This window comes from Peromyscus maniculatus, chromosome 5 (genome assembly GCF_049852395.1).
Source record: "Peromyscus maniculatus bairdii isolate BWxNUB_F1_BW_parent chromosome 5, HU_Pman_BW_mat_3.1, whole genome shotgun sequence".
NCBI lineage: Eukaryota > Metazoa > Chordata > Mammalia > Rodentia > Cricetidae > Peromyscus > Peromyscus maniculatus.
The window spans coordinates 65,538,860-65,555,200 of NC_134856.1; the positions used below are offsets into that span (position 1 = coordinate 65,538,860).

At 43.4% G+C, this 16,341-nt stretch overlaps 1 protein-coding gene across 1 annotated transcript in view; it reads left to right on the forward strand.

The window, feature by feature from the left end:
- Mpp7 (MAGUK p55 scaffold protein 7) overlaps window positions 1-16,341 on the forward strand; it is a 212,670-nt gene that overhangs the window by 180,639 nt on the left and 15,690 nt on the right. The window contains exons 12-13 of the mRNA XM_006973903.4: window positions 4,242-4,412; window positions 15,866-15,946. Coding sequence (XP_006973965.1) covers window positions 4,242-4,412; window positions 15,866-15,946 — 252 coding nt within the window. The remainder of the gene's footprint in view (window positions 1-4,241; window positions 4,413-15,865; window positions 15,947-16,341) is intronic.

Consider the following 16,341-nt stretch of genomic DNA (forward strand, 5'->3'; position numbering starts at 1 on the left):
ATGACAGAGAAACGAGAGCCATAAAGAGCAACGATATGGAAATGTTCCATCCCACCGCCACCTTAAATGCCAGTGATGTCCAGCTTTACACTGGCCACATCACTGAAGGACTGGAAGAAGTGATGGGAAGCTGTGGTGGGAGACTGTTAAATAAGCAGTTGCCAGCAGGCCTTGGTATTAGCCCGTCGGAGGAGTCCCGGGCAAGAAGAGCCTCCTCGCTTCCAGCAACACAGCCTCATGAAATCATTGGCGACGCATACAGCTGGACCAGGGATATAGAGTAGCTGTTTCGGAGAACAAGCAGCTTTCTTTATAGTCACCCCTGCATGGTTAATGTCTTTAAGCAGACGGTAGAGTGAGATGATGCATTGGCAGGTTACTGTGAACTGTCACTCCTGCAAAGTCTTAGATAAGCCTTGTCTCGCAGCGGCTCCTTCCTCGGATGTCACTTTCCTATTGTAATAAAACCCGTTGTTCCTTTCAAAGACACAGATTTCTAGCAGCTGTGGATAAGCTTCCCTGGAAACAAACCTGTCCATAAAAACGTTGAGCCCGTTATAAATTACAAAAATATGAACTATAAGGAAAATACATTTCATGGGAAACTGTTCCTTACCCTGAATTCCTTGATAGAGTTCCTCTCCCTCCTCTCCCAGAGCCGCCTGGCTGAGCAGCGCCGCTGACCGCTAGCTGACGAGATGCCCTGTTACCACAGTCATCTGAGAGGAACCCCTGCTTCCTTGCAGTTAGCTCATTTAATAAGAGAACCAAGAAAAAGCCAAAGTCAAGAAGTTCTTAACCAACCCCCTTCCCTTGATACAGTGATTTCCCTGTAGACTCAGCCATGGGGCACAGACAGGCACGTCGTGTATTCCCAACTGGAGTGAGAAATCACAAGCTGTGGAGGGACAGATTCTAGGAAAATAATCTGAGTGTGTGTGTGTGTGTGTGTGTTTTGGTTTGGGTATTTGGATGTGTGTATGTATCTGAATGTGTGTTGGTTCGGTTTGGAGTTTTGCCTGAAAAAAAGATTACAATAACAAAGTTAGATTTCACAGCTTGCTAACTGTTGATTCTGAGCTGAGGATTTTTCTTGCTGTTTTCTTTGCATGTATATGTTAACAGATGTGTGTTGGTATGTATATGCACATGAGTATATGTACGTAAAGTGGCTGTGTAAATAATACATATACCTTTATGATGTGGAGAAGTAAGTAAAAAAAATCTAAGACTGGAGAGAAAGATGCTCTTAAAAATTAAGTTTGGCAACAAAAACTACATGTATTCCTAGAAAAGAATGTTTAAAAAAAAAGAATAGTACATACTAAGCCTTTCTACTGTGTTTCTTTAAAATGACTAGTCAATGCGGCATTTAAAATAATTGTTTATGAATTGTAGTGCTGGAGATAGGGAACCCAAGGCCTCATAAAAGCCACATGCTCTACTACACAGCGACACCCCAGCCCCAATTCACGTATTTAAATCTGGCTTTCATTTTACTATTTTTCCCTCTTTTACAAGAGTCCATTTAAAACTGATTAATGAGCCTCCAGATGTACTTTTCTCCTTTTTGAGAGAGTCTGTGCTGTGGGAATCCACATGCTTGCCCTAAAGGCCCGGTCAGATACTGGGAGACACACACTCCAGTATGGATCTGTAAGAGACATGCAGAAGTCTTTGCTGTGGGCCAAGTCTGTGAATAGCCTATCCTTCACCATCGGGGGGTGGGGGGGAGATGCAGCTGTTATCTGTGTTTTAAGCTTCAGAAAATGAGCCTTACATAAGATTCCTGGAACTGCAGAGACACACGGCCGGTATGGCAGGGCAGCTCTGGCAGTCTGTGTCCCTCCCTCACTTTCCAATTCCAGCCTTTTCGGATCTCCTGCTCTCCAGAACTCTGTGACAACCTGCTCTCTAGAACTCCATGGACACTTGTCCTCCAGAACTCCATGGCCATCTGCTTTCCAGAACTCCATGGCCATCCGCTTTCCAGAACTCCATGGGCACCTGCTCTCTAGACCTCCGTGGCCACTTGCTCTCTAGAACTCTGGCCATCTGCCTTCCAGAACTCTGTGGCTACCTGGCCACTTTTCTGCCTGACCACTGTTTTGTGTTTTGTAAAGGGAGTTTCTTGGGCAAGGCTCTTCCAGGACATGGCTTCTGAAAAGCTGAGGGTGTGGCTGAAAATCAGGGTAACAGTCACTGGCCTATGCTCTCTGGTGTGCCGCTAGCTCTAAGACCCATGCTGGACAGAGTCCCACCCAACTTCAGCTCTGGTGTAAAGTCCCCACACATCCTGCTTTCTTGATTGGAATCTGCAAAGGTAAAACACAGTGTGAGTGGGTCTGTAGTTGGTGCTGCCATCTTTTAAAATTAAATCTGGCAAATTCTTAAGAACCTGTTCTATGTGAAGCATGGCAGAGCAGGTGCCCCCACTCATCCTGTGGAGCACGATCCCTATGTTCTTCATAGTCTCACTTTAGAAATCTGATTGCCTCCTCCCCTCCCCGGCTCTCACTTTCCTGTTTATAGTGGGAGTTAAAAAAAAAAAATCAATGAGGTGTAAAGACCCAACTAGGTAAGCAGTTCCTCCGAAGTCAGGGTTTAGTTATAATATGCAAGTTGGAATTTTCTCCAGTTTTAGCCTTGGGACTTCATTTGTGTTGGCTGGTCCTTGTACCCAAAATTTATAGTGACTTCCATACCAGAAAGAACTGCGAAGGGATTGAGATTGTGGGAACTGCAGTTCGAACTCTGAAACACCAGCATCCCACCTCTTTCAGCCAGAATAACCGGTCACAAACCTTGTCACTTATGACAGTTGGGGACACAGATAAGTAGATTCTGCCAGCTTAGGCGGAGACTCTGGTCGAGCTCACTGTGCTAACACCAGGCACATGGTAAGCATTCGGTTCCCTGTGGCATGCTGTTGGGAAGGTGGGGCTGGGGAATGGATGCTTGGAGGACCAGGTTCTTGGCAATTCCTCGGGGTCCTGGGAATAGAGCCGAGGGTCATATGCAGCTTTTCCCTTGAACCCCTCACAGAATGCTGGATTCTCTCCCATGTGGCTTTAGAATTCATATGTTTTCCCCTACTGGGGCCAGGGGGGCAGCTGCCCTCTGCCTCAACTTAAATTTCACTCTTTCTATGAGACACCAGTGGGTTTCGGGACTGGTCCCGTTCATGCCTCTTTACCTCTGAGGGAGCTATGGTGAGACTTTCTTGTATGAAGCCCTTTGTAAGTACCCTTTCCTCTCAAATAACCTAAGGTTGCCTCAAAACCAGAGTTAGCTTTAGAAAGTCACAGAATAACTTTTATTAATCCATTCATTCTTTGCTGATTTAAATTTTTCTTGTTAAAATGTAAGTTCACACTGTCCATTGCAAAAGTATTTGCTGATTTTCCTTTTATTAACCTGACTCCATAAGGTATGTCAGGTAACTCCACATTTACTCATTGGTTGTTTTTTTTCTTTATTTGAGACTTGGTTTCATGTAGCCCAGGCTGACCTCAACCTCACTATGTAGCCAAGGATGACCCTGAACTTCTGGCCCTCCTGCCTCTACCTCCTGTGTGCTGGAGTCACACGTGTGTAGCACAGAGCCTGTTTCGTGCAGTGCCATGCTGTGCGGCATCAGCCCAGGGCATCTGCCCGCCAGGCAAGTACTCAGCCAGCTGAGCTTCATTCCCGGCCTCTACTGCTGTTACTTCAGCATCGCCTTTCTTTTTCCTTTCCCTTTCCCTTCCTCAAACCCAGGGGAAGCATTGTTCACTTCCTAGGGAGTCTCCAAAATTCATACCTACATGGCTGTTTCATTTTTGTACCTTGTCAAAGAACTCTGAAAGTATTCTACTTACCCAATTTATTACTTTTTATTTTTCATTTTTATTATCTTTTGTTTATTTCATGTGTGTGTGGATATGTGTGGATGTGCACGTGCCGTAGCCTGCCTGTCGAGGTCAGAGGGCAGTTGAGCGAGTCAGTTCTCTCACGTTACTCTGCAGATTCTAGAGCTGGAACTTGGTTCGGCAGACAGGCTCACCAGCCCTCAATATTCTTTGTAAAGCCAAATATATCTTTGCACATTTACAGGATAGTTGAATTTTATCTTATATTGTGGAGCTGATATGGAAGGAGTTTAATATTTGGCTTGGGAGATTTTAATTTGAATTTAAATTAATTTTAGTTTGAAATACACTAAACAGTTTCATATATGTCTATTTTTTTTTTACTTGTAGCTGGTTTTAGAAGAAGTTTCCGTCTTAGCAGAAAAGATAAGAAAACAAACAAGTCTATGTATGAATGTAAGAAGAGTGACCAGTATGACACGGCGGATGTGCCCACCTATGAAGAAGTGACGCCGTATCGGCGTCAGGCTCATGAGAAGTACAGGCTTGTTGTCCTGGTTGGTGAGTATGTATCTTGTGTGTAATCCTGAGCAAATAAGGAAAACACTGAGAACTGACATTGGAAGTTGACTGTAGTTGAAGTTTTCAGGTTAAAATTCCCCACACCTGGAATACCTTGCTTAGTCTCCAAAGCAAAGTGTTTGGCTATGTTTCTGTCTTGTGGTGATGCTTTGGAGACATACCCCAGGAGTGGACCAGTGTGCTTGTGGAGCCTCTGTGGGAGACGGGTTAGCAAATGCACTGAAGCACAAGATGCGTCAAGAGCACTGGATATTTATGTATTTGTCAATGAATATTTGAATGTTTGTTAATGAAAATTTGAATATTTGTCAATGATGCTCTTTTCAATTCATTTTGAGGCAGTAGCCACGGTGTCAGCTTCCTATAGCAGTTAGTCCATTATGAAATAAGTCTCTGTAGCAGAGCCCCAGGAGGTTTCAAACCATTTGCACATATGTGGGGGAGTATGCGACTCAGGAGTAGGGTACCGCCTAGCATTGGCTTCCGTCCCCAATACTGTACGATGTGAGGTTCGGGCGGATCATTTCTACAGGGGTTGCTTTGACTCACATTAACCTTCTAGCCAGTGTCTTGTCCAGCCTTCACGGACATGACCCACCGTGATCTTATGTTCCTCCACCCCCTTCCCTTCCCTTGTTTCTTTTAAAATGTGGTGAGAGCTATGTCAGCTTCCAGGATTGAAGCCAATGGTTTTGCAAAACTTTGGGGGTAGAGGAGCATAGTGTCTCTTGTTAATTCTTACATTGTAAACTTAGGACGACAGTTTGGGCAATGAGAATAAATGGAAGGGTGAGGAATCAGCCACTTTAGTAAGGAGAGATCCTCTGTAAGTTTGTTACATGTTAATTGAGACTGGTTGATTTGGAGGAAGGGCTATGGTTTTCTCACACCAAATGGCACTGGAGTTGATCACTAACCTGGCAGATATTGAAATTATTTGCATTGTTCAGAAACACACGATTGCAAACTTCAAAGGAGATTCAAATTTTCCTTGCTCAGTGAGGCCTACCTTTTGGTAGCCACGGCCACACCTCCATGGAGAGTTTCATACATGTTACTGTTTCCCACAAGTGCTCAAACACTCCAGATTCCAGTCCATATAACACCCAGAGGTCTGGCTGGATCCTTTGGTCCTGAAAGGAGGCTCCTTAAGGCCTCTTAGCCTCCATCTCCTGCCCCACTGTCCCTGATGTTTCTCCTCCCTGCTAGCACACATCCTTCCATTCCCATCACCTCTCCTCCTCAGCCCCAGGAACCATGTGCTGTGCTGAAAGGGGAGGAGCAGTATGGCGCTGTCCTTCCTGGCTTCCTTCCTTCCACGTGCGCCATGGAGTGATCTTGCTGTTGTAGCTTTGCTCTTTCCCGTGGGGACAAACAGAGGAAGAAGAAACTTTGCTGTTTTTATTCTCCTCTAAGCACTGACCACGAAGCCCTCTCTGCTGGGCTGAGAGACAGTAGACAGTTGAGTGTATCATGAATGGAAGCCACAGAAGAACAAAGAAAGTCAAGGTGTGGAGGGTCCTGAAGATGGTTGATGGTTGTGGAAAAGAAATAGCCAACTCCTGGGCTCCTTCAGGATGTACAAGCAGAAGGAGCTTGTACATCCATTACACAGAGTACACCACCTTGGGCTTACCTTAGGAGAGGATGAACCAGCAGAAGGATATCATGTTAGCCTCTGTCAGCAAAGCCAAATACTTGAGAGCGTTAGCTAATAGAGATAAAAGGTTCGTTTTGGTTCACAATCTTCATTACCAAGATAATGCCACAAGTGGAGAAGCTCACAGCTGTCCCCAGGTAACAGATTATCATCCTGGCAAGGCACCCCAAAACACTGTGTACAATGACTTCTGCTGTATGCTACATCTGAAATATAAATTAATCTCAAGTGATCATATGGCTTTGGGCCTGTGAGAGACAGCAGCACACCATGGCAGGAGTATTTGGTGGAGAAGAAGTGCTCATCTCAGCAACAGAGAGCGAAAAAGAGAAGAAAGGAGTCTCTGGGAGCACCCCCAACATTCTGCCTCAGTTTCCCTATCTGAGATGCAGAGACACTAAGAACTTTGCTAATCTAGCAAAGACTGAGACCTGCTCCTGGCAGCTGCTACTATGGTCTGAGTAAAACGCTGTTCTTGTATAGATTATCTGAAATCTTTTTAAAATAAGCATGAAGTGTTCTAGTCTTAGATTCCTACTGATTTGGAGCCTGGGCATTTGGATTGATGTTAAGTTAGATTATGTAGCAGCTGACCATCTGACAGAATCATGTGGGTATTGGATGTATGCTTTGGAAATTGTACCTTGTTGTGAGTTAACTGTTTTCTTTCATGGTTGCATGCTGAAGGCATATTTCCTTGACTTCCTTGACATGTGCAGGAGGATGGAATGAGAGAGTATTTATTTTTTTACTTCTTTTACTCTAACCCATGTTGTCAAAGCCATGGAGAGTGACAACCTGAGCCTAGAGAGTGTTAGGTCAGTAGCACTGGGGAGAAACGGTATTTTCTCTCAATAGTGTTAGGGTGCAGTAATCTTAGACCCTGTGTTGAAGACATCAGAATAAAGCAAGTCGGTGCCATTCAGAACTACGGCATCTGAGAACTGTGAGACTTGATCAGAAATACTTGATTCTCTCTTCTTTGTGTAAGCGTGTTATTCCTGGGCCATATTTTAGTCACTGATACCTCAGTGATGGTTCTGTTAGATTCCTTCCTACGTTTAAAAATATTTCTTAAAAAGTGTTAGACCGAATGCTGGGGCACTTAGCACATTGTCCTATCCAATGTATTGTATTTCATCTTTAGTAAAACTTGATCTCTTTCAGAAGTGAAGTAATAAAGTTAAATGATGTATATGGGCTTGTGGGAGGAGCAGAGTTGTGGTGCTGAAAAGCCACGAAAGCCCTTTTTGTGGCTTAAGCCAAAATGAGGGCAAAAATTCATCTTGTGGATATTCAGACAATCTGTGACTTGTTCTGTCTGGTTATTCGGCATCGGGAGGAAACTAACAATAAATCTCTGTATATTTCCCATTTACAACGTGAGCATTACATACTATTTGGTCCTCCTTTGGGCTGAAGCATACATGTTGCCCAAGGCCTGCTGTGCAGAGGTGCTTTGACTAAATGGGCATTTGTAAGAGTATCATCGATTTCCCACAGAACGACGGCCGTGGCACATAAAGCAGACTAGAAAATCACGTTCAGAACCAACTGTGAACGCTAGCATCCCTGCTGCTCTTATGGAACTGTACTTGAAACCTTGAAACCTCGTAGGGTCTGCTCTGGAAGCGTCTGTAGAGATACTCTAAAACCAAAAGTCACAATCAAATTTATGAGTGTGTGGTGGGTTTAAAATTATAATCCCATGTAGAGGAGACAAATATGATCTTTATGAGAATCACAGTTGGCTTTTTATGCCTATAGTCTATTTTAAATATTTATACTTGGGATTCGTTTCTGGCATAAGACACAGTTCTTTTCATTGAACTGGTTTTTAGTAAGCAGGCGCCGTCTGAGCACCAGCCTCTCTAGGTTACAACAGGAGCATTTGTCCTTGAGCTATCTATAGTCCAATGGGAGAAGATGAACCGAAAATCTATTCATAGTAACAAAATGATGGTGCTGATGGATATGGCCATTTGTGTAGCTACTGGAGGTGGTAAGTGCCCCATAGTGGGTGACATGTGGTGCTGGTTAAGGGAATTTTGAGTATGGGACTAGAACAGAGTGGATTTTGAGTGAGATCCTGTTATCCCCAGTGAAAGGTCACCTTGAGAAGGGTTAGGAAGGAAGGAAGTCACCATTGACCTTTCAGTTGTATTGTGTTCTTGTCCCAGCTGGCAAGGAAGGGGGACGAGAACATAGGTGGGTCCACACATCTGCTTTAGACTGACGTTCCTTCAGCAAACGTTCTGTTTTCTTCTTCTCCTCTGTTTTCATGTCATGTTTTGGCATTTGTTTTATGAGTTGTTGCCTCATTGAGAACACTCTTCTCTCATGAAAGTGACAGAGGAAGTGAGCTCTGACTTGAATCTCCGTGAACGCAGCTCAACTTTGTGGAGTTTGATTTGTCATTGTCCAGCGCAGAACTGCAGCCACCCACTAACATGACCATCCCATGGACACGGATCAAATATAATAGCATAGCTGTTTTTATTTTATGCCGAGAGCAATAAAAGAGCATTGCTACAATATGATAAGTAGACACTTTATAGCATGTGTCTGATCCAAGAGATACCTAGGGGGTTGGTTGGATTTATCTTGCAGTAAATCAAATGAGTGAGCGTGGTGTTTTTTTTTTTTTTTCAAGTAACAATGCAGTTTGGGTCCTATGGCAGACTCCAGTAATTCTGGTATTTTTCTCTGGATAATAAAGAATAACAAGTCTGGCCAAGTACGATAAAAAAATGTCTGTAGGGAAATACGGAAGAATTTTTGTGTGAAGCAGAGTAAGTACTCTGGGGTTGGATACATCATAGAAGCCACATCCATGCCAGTAACTCTCTGTGTAATAGACCGTTTTTGGCTTGTCCCAAGATGTACAAAGAGCAGGAGAAAACATAAATAGCGCTTGGTCAGAGCAACACATGTCCTTCCAATATTCCACTTAATATTGGACGTAAATCCAAATATTAAAAAGAAGTATGTATAAACAAGAAGGATTTTTATCACGAATGTGTTACTGGAGTGGCTGCATGTGTAGTTTGTCCGTCCCTGTTGACTTATCTTTCTCTGTTTAGTTACTTTGCTAATAGATTGTTAATATGCTAAGTCTTTCATCTGTAAGGCACCACCTATATTTAAATTATTAAATTCAATCTGATACTCATCAGCGTTAAGAAACACTATACACAGGGGCTGGGAGATGCTTGGTGGATAAAGCACTTGCTAAGCTTGAGAGCTGAAGTTCAGATCCCCAGCACTCACCTAAAAGCTGGGTGGACTTGGTGGTCCTCCTATAATCTAGCACTTGAGGCAGAGATGGGGGATCCCTGGGGTAGCTGAGTAGTTACACTAGCAAGATTGGAAGCTCTGGGTTCAGTGAGAGACCCTGCCTCGAAAAATAAAGTGGAAAGTGATTGAAAAGGATGCTCGCATCAACCTCTGGGTTCTCTCTGTCTCTGTCTCTGTCTCTGTCTCTCTCTCACACACAAAGAAACACTATGCTAATATTCTGTGCATCTTGTGTTCTTCCTTAGACTGTGAGACATATGTGTATATATATATATGTATACCATATTTCACTAATTGCAATAAAAACTATTTGCACCATAAAAGTACATCAATCATCTTTATCATAAATATTCATTCTGAAATAGCACTGCCACATAAATAAGGAGACAGTTGAAACCCCAGTGTGCAGTGAATGATGAAGGTGTAGTCTTGCAGTTCTGTGCTCCGATGAGAACATATTGCTGGTGCATTCTTGCAGGATACTTTATCTGTTTTCACAGCATCACTCCGGGCTCTGGCATCATGACCTATCTTGATTCTTTATTCCTTTAGCATTTTTTTTTTTTGCTGGATGTGACTGTTTCTGATTCACAATATAGATCTTTCTTGAGACCCTGTTGCAGAGTGAAAACCATGTCAACCATAAGTTAGTTTTGAATGTGTACTATGCTAACATTCAGATACAAAATGAGCCATATGCAATGACCATTACAGGTGATAAGCATACGAGCCAGGTATGATGCCAATGCCTATGTACCCAGAACTCTAGAAGCAGAGGAGCCAGATCACAAGTTTGAGACCAGTTCAGGCTGCACAGTGAGAGCCTCAAAACAATGAACCAGAAATGAAAAATCCTTGAGCATGTTTATGAAAGAAAAAGATGAAAACCCGAAGCCAGGGTGGTGAAGCATGAGGTGTACAGATTTGAGGGCCATCGGAGAAGAGGTGTCACATTCATGGGGCATTCTTACACATTCATCTTCAATAGTCTTAGCTTTCAGGGGCCTCAGGAGGATCTTGAGGCCAAAGCCAACTGGATTACACAATAAGACCCTGTCTTGGAAAACAAATGAACACAAAAAATTAGGGGAGGACTTTTTCTATCATTTTATTGATACTGTACGGGTCAGCATTTCTTTGGCTAAAATGAATTAGCTTTTTAAAACAAAATCACTTTTTTGCCTGTTTTCATTAAGGTAGAATAATTAAGTATGTTTTTCCAAAGATTTCTAATGTGGGTCTAATGTACATAGTGCCTTTTCTTCTTCCCAATATGATTTTCTAAGTTTTTATAAAATGCATTTTAAAAAATTTTGGCTAGATAGATTTATTTGTATGTGTGTGAGTGTTTTTGCCTGCATATATGTCTGTGTACTACCTGTATACAGTGTCTTCAGAGGCTAGAAGAAGAGTTACAAATGGTTGTGAGCTACCATGTGGGTGCTGAGACAAACCCAGGTCCTCCGGAAGTCCATCCAGTGCTCTTAACTGCTGAGCAGTCTCTCCAACCCATTTGTTTGCTCAGTATATGGGAACTGAATTTGGTGCATTAAGCATACTAGGCTAGTGATCCACCACTGAGTTCCATCCTAAGCCCTACAGAATGTTTTTTAAATGAAGCATATAATTAATTTACATTTGTTCTGTAAGTTTTCCTGGGGTGACATGAACATCTATTCACCCCAAGTAGGACATTGACAACACACCAAAGAAACAGCTCCATACAAGTCTAGCACATCAAACCAACGGACTTGTTGGGGTTACTTACAAGGGCATGGGTGATTCCGGGTCAGCTGCGTCACTGGCAGGCCCAGCATGGACAGTGACTTAAGAGTTGCATCCCCTGGAGCTCCCTACACAAGGTTCTTCTCCTGGTGGAGTTATGTGCTCCTGCTGTGTGACCCTGAGGGGGGGCCTGTGAATTACACAACTTTCTTGGCTTCCTGGGGCTTCTCAGTTTCATGACAAACCCAAGTCCTGTGAACCTCCCTCCTTCCCCTACGAGAGACTGTTTCTATTAAGAATCAGCTGCAGAATGGCATTCCTGGCTTGACCATGAGCACTTTTTCTTTTTAAAAAGAGAAAGACAATCAACCTTAGTTTACCATTTCAGTTCCAAATTAATAAGGTAAAGTTAATTCAGCGAGCTTGGGGGCTTTCCCTTGTGCATATCATTGTGTTTGATTTTCTGTGATTGTAAATGAAAAATATTGCAATAGATGCATCCAAGTTGCTCAGTTTTGGTATACACATAGGGTTATTTTAGCCTTCCTACAGTGTCTTAGAGTATCTTCAGAATGTGTGTTGAGAGATCAGCAGATTTTATTGATACCAGTTTTCTTAGCCACAAGGATAGACAATCACCATTGAAAGTATGGGCACTAGGAAGGAGTAAACAAGCCCAGGACATTGGAAGCCTTCGCCATAGGCAGCGCAGAGCCTGACTTTGTGTTTCATCTACATTGTTTTGTAAGAGTGTAGGCAGTGTAGAGAAATGTAGACTTGTCAGTCACTGGAGCTTTGGAATAACCTGGGAGCCATATTCAAGTGTACCCTTTAGAAAAAGACCTGGCCTCTCATTATCTTAGCTTTCTCCTCTGTAAAGTGAGGATAGTGACACTTTGGGAGATGTTTTAAAGGTTCCTAATGGCCTGTGTAACAGATGCCTGCCACATGAAGGCCTTTCCTATTAAAGTGTCCATCAAACCAGTCCTGTGAACTGAAGATCTTGAGCATAAACCTTGATCCACTTTATCATTAACAAGAACCACTGGAAACAAACTATAACGTCATATGACTGCACTTCACTGTATGGTAAAGGTTCATATACTGAAGAGCAGAGTGAATCTTCTTAGCAGAGGCACATGTATGAGTTAATCTGTTCATATCACTACATTGTCTGCACATAGATCATGTGTTCTAAATATAAAGAAGCCAACTAAAAGTGATGTGATTTCACCCTCCTCATGAATGGGGGTTATATGGTGCAGGTGTGAATGTGGGTTTCTGTTTTTGTTTTTTGGAGTCAATAAGAGGCTGGCATTCTTCCCCACACGGGTGCAAAATGAGCAGGAGCCCTACAAGGAAGCTGCCTTGCGTGCGTCCGATGAGCAGTTTTATAAGTGATTTGAAATTCTATCCTTGGGGCTTTTCATGAGACTATGTCTACCGTTGCAGATTAGGATCTAGAATAATCTAAATCTCAGGAGATTCAGACAAAATCCTTTCCTCTAGTCATTCCTGGTGTGAGTGAGTGTAACTTCATGACTGGGTGGCTAGAATTGGTTTGTGAGGGTGAGGTCCATAGTTGTCACACGGGACTGAAAGTGAGTGTGGCCAGAATTGAAGAGTGACATCCTGGGCTTGGCATAGCATTCCCTACCAAGTCAGACACCTAGTTTTTTCTCCTGAGCTAAAATAAATCATTGGTTTTGGAGGCTGAGGTGTGTGTGTGTGTGTTCTGAGTTTGTTTGCTTGTGATTTGGGCAGTGCATGAAATAAAGAGAGTTCTGTTTCTCCTCAAAGAGTCTCTCATTCTAGGAAGAGCTTCAGGACTGAGACCTATGAAAAAACACGGGTTTCCCACCATCTTCTTTCCTGGAGCAGGGCCCTCTATGTTCTAGTATTTGGCGTCCTTTGGGGGCATACGTAACTGGGTTCACTTCATCTGTACACGGAAGATACAATGGTATTCCATTGAAACACTCATTTCCTTTTTTTTTCAAGATTATATTCTTTATATTTTTGCACCTTATAGAATGCATAGCCTCCCTGTGGTTTCAGTCACTCCGTCAGTAAGTGCCTGTCTGCTTGCCACTCGCCATAGAGATCTGTCTTCCTAGTCAGGTTTTGCCTTGTGGACATTCACACAGGAATCTCAGCTCTCTCCTCCTTAGTGAATTGTGAACCTTGGCAGGATACAGGGAACTAAAGTTCCTTCCTAAAACTCCCTTCATAACTCACTGCTTTTGCTGAAGATTAAAAGTCACATTTAGGACGTGTCCTTGAATGTATGACCTGACCACCACATCCAGGTGACCTAGGTGCAAATGCCTTTTAACCTCAACTCCCATGCCTGTAGTTCACTCCCGTTTTACCCCCATGATAGCACACATTGCGTGAAATGTAAACAAATGATTTGGGCCCTAAGGATGTGCCACACTGGGAGCACACCTGCCTGGCATATGTGAGACCCTGGGCTCTTGCTCCAGTAACACGAAACAGACACCTAAGTGCCTATAATTTGCCAGCTGTGGAAATAGTAGGTGAGTGAGGCAGGAGATGTCTTTGTATTCGCGGACCTCACAGTCTGTTAGAGGATCAAGGCAAGTAAGCAAGCATGTATAATTAGTGGGGTAGGTCCTTTGAAGTGGGAAAGTGTAGGAAACCCATGAACTTGGTACATAACCCAAAGTTAGGGGAGGGCTAGAAGCCAGCCTTCTGTGGTCTTGTATACACTTCCATCACTCTGGTTCATGTTCTCATGCTGCCCTTAAATCAAGCCTGGTCATCTGTATTATTTCACTTTGATTCACTTGACCTGCTGTCCTCCTGTCAGTGAAGGTTGCCTCCCTCTTTCTCGTTATGACAGACACCTTTGTCACTACAGCAAAACACCTGAGCAGGCAGCTTAAAAGGAGTAAAGGTTGATCTGAGCTCATGGTTTCAGAGGGTCTAGCCGTGGTCAGCTGACTCCATTGCTTTGGGGCTCCTGGCAATGTGGAAGTGCCAGAGAGGAAGGGCATTGGGGGTGCTGGGGAGGATGCTACTCATAGCATGGTGACCAAGAAGAAGAGAGAAACTGAGAAGGGCTCCAAGGTCAAGGTATGCCTTCTCACTTGGCTCCACCATTCAGCCATTGATCAAGTGGAGTCCTTATGATCCAGTCACATCAGCTGCCATCCAGGCTTTTAACATAGCTTTAGGGAGAATACATCAGTAGCAGATCCATGATACTTCATGTTCCGGTAAACCTGGTCATGGTTTTTACCCAAATTATGGTGTCTGTCTATACCCAGGGGCCTTGTTTCAGTTCTTGTTTGTACATGATGGCTCTTGAGCCCTTAAATCTGAACTCCTAAGTGGGTGCAGTCATCTGACTTTGTTGCAAGTTTTTCTTCTGGTCATGCTAAGTGCATATATACTGAAATGCAAGTTATATTGTCATAAATTACATTCCTTTTTTTTCTTTGTTATGTTATTGCTAGGGAAGCCTATTAATCTGGAGAGGGGAACTGTATGTCCTAGTAAGTTATAGTAACAGTGAGCACCACTTGAGCATATCATTGAGTTCTCATGGAGTCTTAGAGAACAAAGGGGCATTGATGGAGAAACAGGCTCCGGACAACCATGAAGGGAAGGTAGGAGGCAGTAGTGGGATGGGGAGCGGGGGGCTAGAAGTGCCACTAGGGAAGGAAAGCATGGTCCCCAGTCCTGCCCCTTTGCTTCCCTTCACTCACAGTGCCCGCTTGGCTGGCCTCAGCTCTGTGTGCCTGTAAGTCCATCACTATCCTTTCCCTGGGATCCTTCTGGCCCACAGATGACGAGAAAGGGGAGATAAAGGAATGCAAAGTCTGTATTCCTGTACTGTACTGAGTTCTCGACCCTTCTCCCAAGAAAGGGAGCTTTGTGACTCAGACTGAGGGTGTACTTGACCTTACCGGGGCAGGGTCACCTTCTCTGGTGTCATAGGAGGAGAGGTTTAGATAGGAGCAAGTGGGGACCTATCTCAGGGCAGGCTGGCCTCAGGTAGGTGCTCTGTCTACTTCTCTCTACAGTTCATCCATAGACCTAACCACAAGCTGTCTGAGGTTTAAGATGGGGAAGGAATGCCAACCCTGAGGCTGATATCTTTATGACTTTTGATTTCAGGCTAGTGTGCACAACCACCCTTTGGATGGTTTTTATTTAGCCCTCATATCTTCACTGACTAGTCATTTTCATTAAATGCGATGTGTATCTGCCATCTTTCTTGGACACAGCACATGCCATTTGCCTTGCTCATCATATGTTCTGTGTCTGTGCATTTGGTTGATTTAAATGTGTAAGGCCTGTGGCAGCTTTCAGATGCTTAGGACTGTCTGAAATTCTGTAGGGTAGGATGTCATGACAGAGCTCAGCATGAACATGGCTTGCACATTTAAAATGCATAATTAAATTTGTATCCAAAATTAAGTCAAGGCCAATGATTTTCCTTTTATTGAAATCTAAAAATATTTTTAAATGAAGTGATCACTCAGGACTGTACAGTATGATTTGTAGGTGAATATATTTTAGGCTGTTGTATATGGATTACTTGGTAATAGCTAAGGTATTCTTGAGTATGTTTTATTTTAAGTTTTCTAGAATATAAATTATTCTGAAGTAACTCTAGAAACCCAGTTCTTTCAATGTGTACAGCTTAGCGAGAAATAGACCACTTGCTTGGAATGAAGGATTAGACCCTTGTTCTCAATCTCTCTGCCTTCTTTTTCAGGTCCCGTTGGGGTCGGCCTGAATGAGCTGAAGCGGAAGCTGTTGATCAGTGACACGCAGCACTATGGTGTAACAGTGCCCCGTGAGTCCTCTAGTGCACACTGGTTCTCTGGGGACATTAGCAGTGGTTGTTAATGGCTTAGGGAGTTTGCTGGTTACTGTTCTCAACATTTCTCCTCTAGACCATCCTCATCCCTGAGCGGTACACAGTGACATCACATATGGAGAAGGAACAGGGGCACCAGAGACTCAAGGATTTCCCCCACACTCCACAGATTATTGATGGGTTACTTCTTTACTTCAGCTTACCTACTTGAGATTTTTATGGCGACTTTTAATGCATAGATGACACCAACCTATAGTTACAAATTATCTTCTAAATAAAAGTCTTACTGTTCTGTTCCCCCAGCTAAGTGCTAGTGTTTTCTAAAGTTTTTCACCAGTTTTATGATTAGAAAGACCAAACCACAGAGAGCC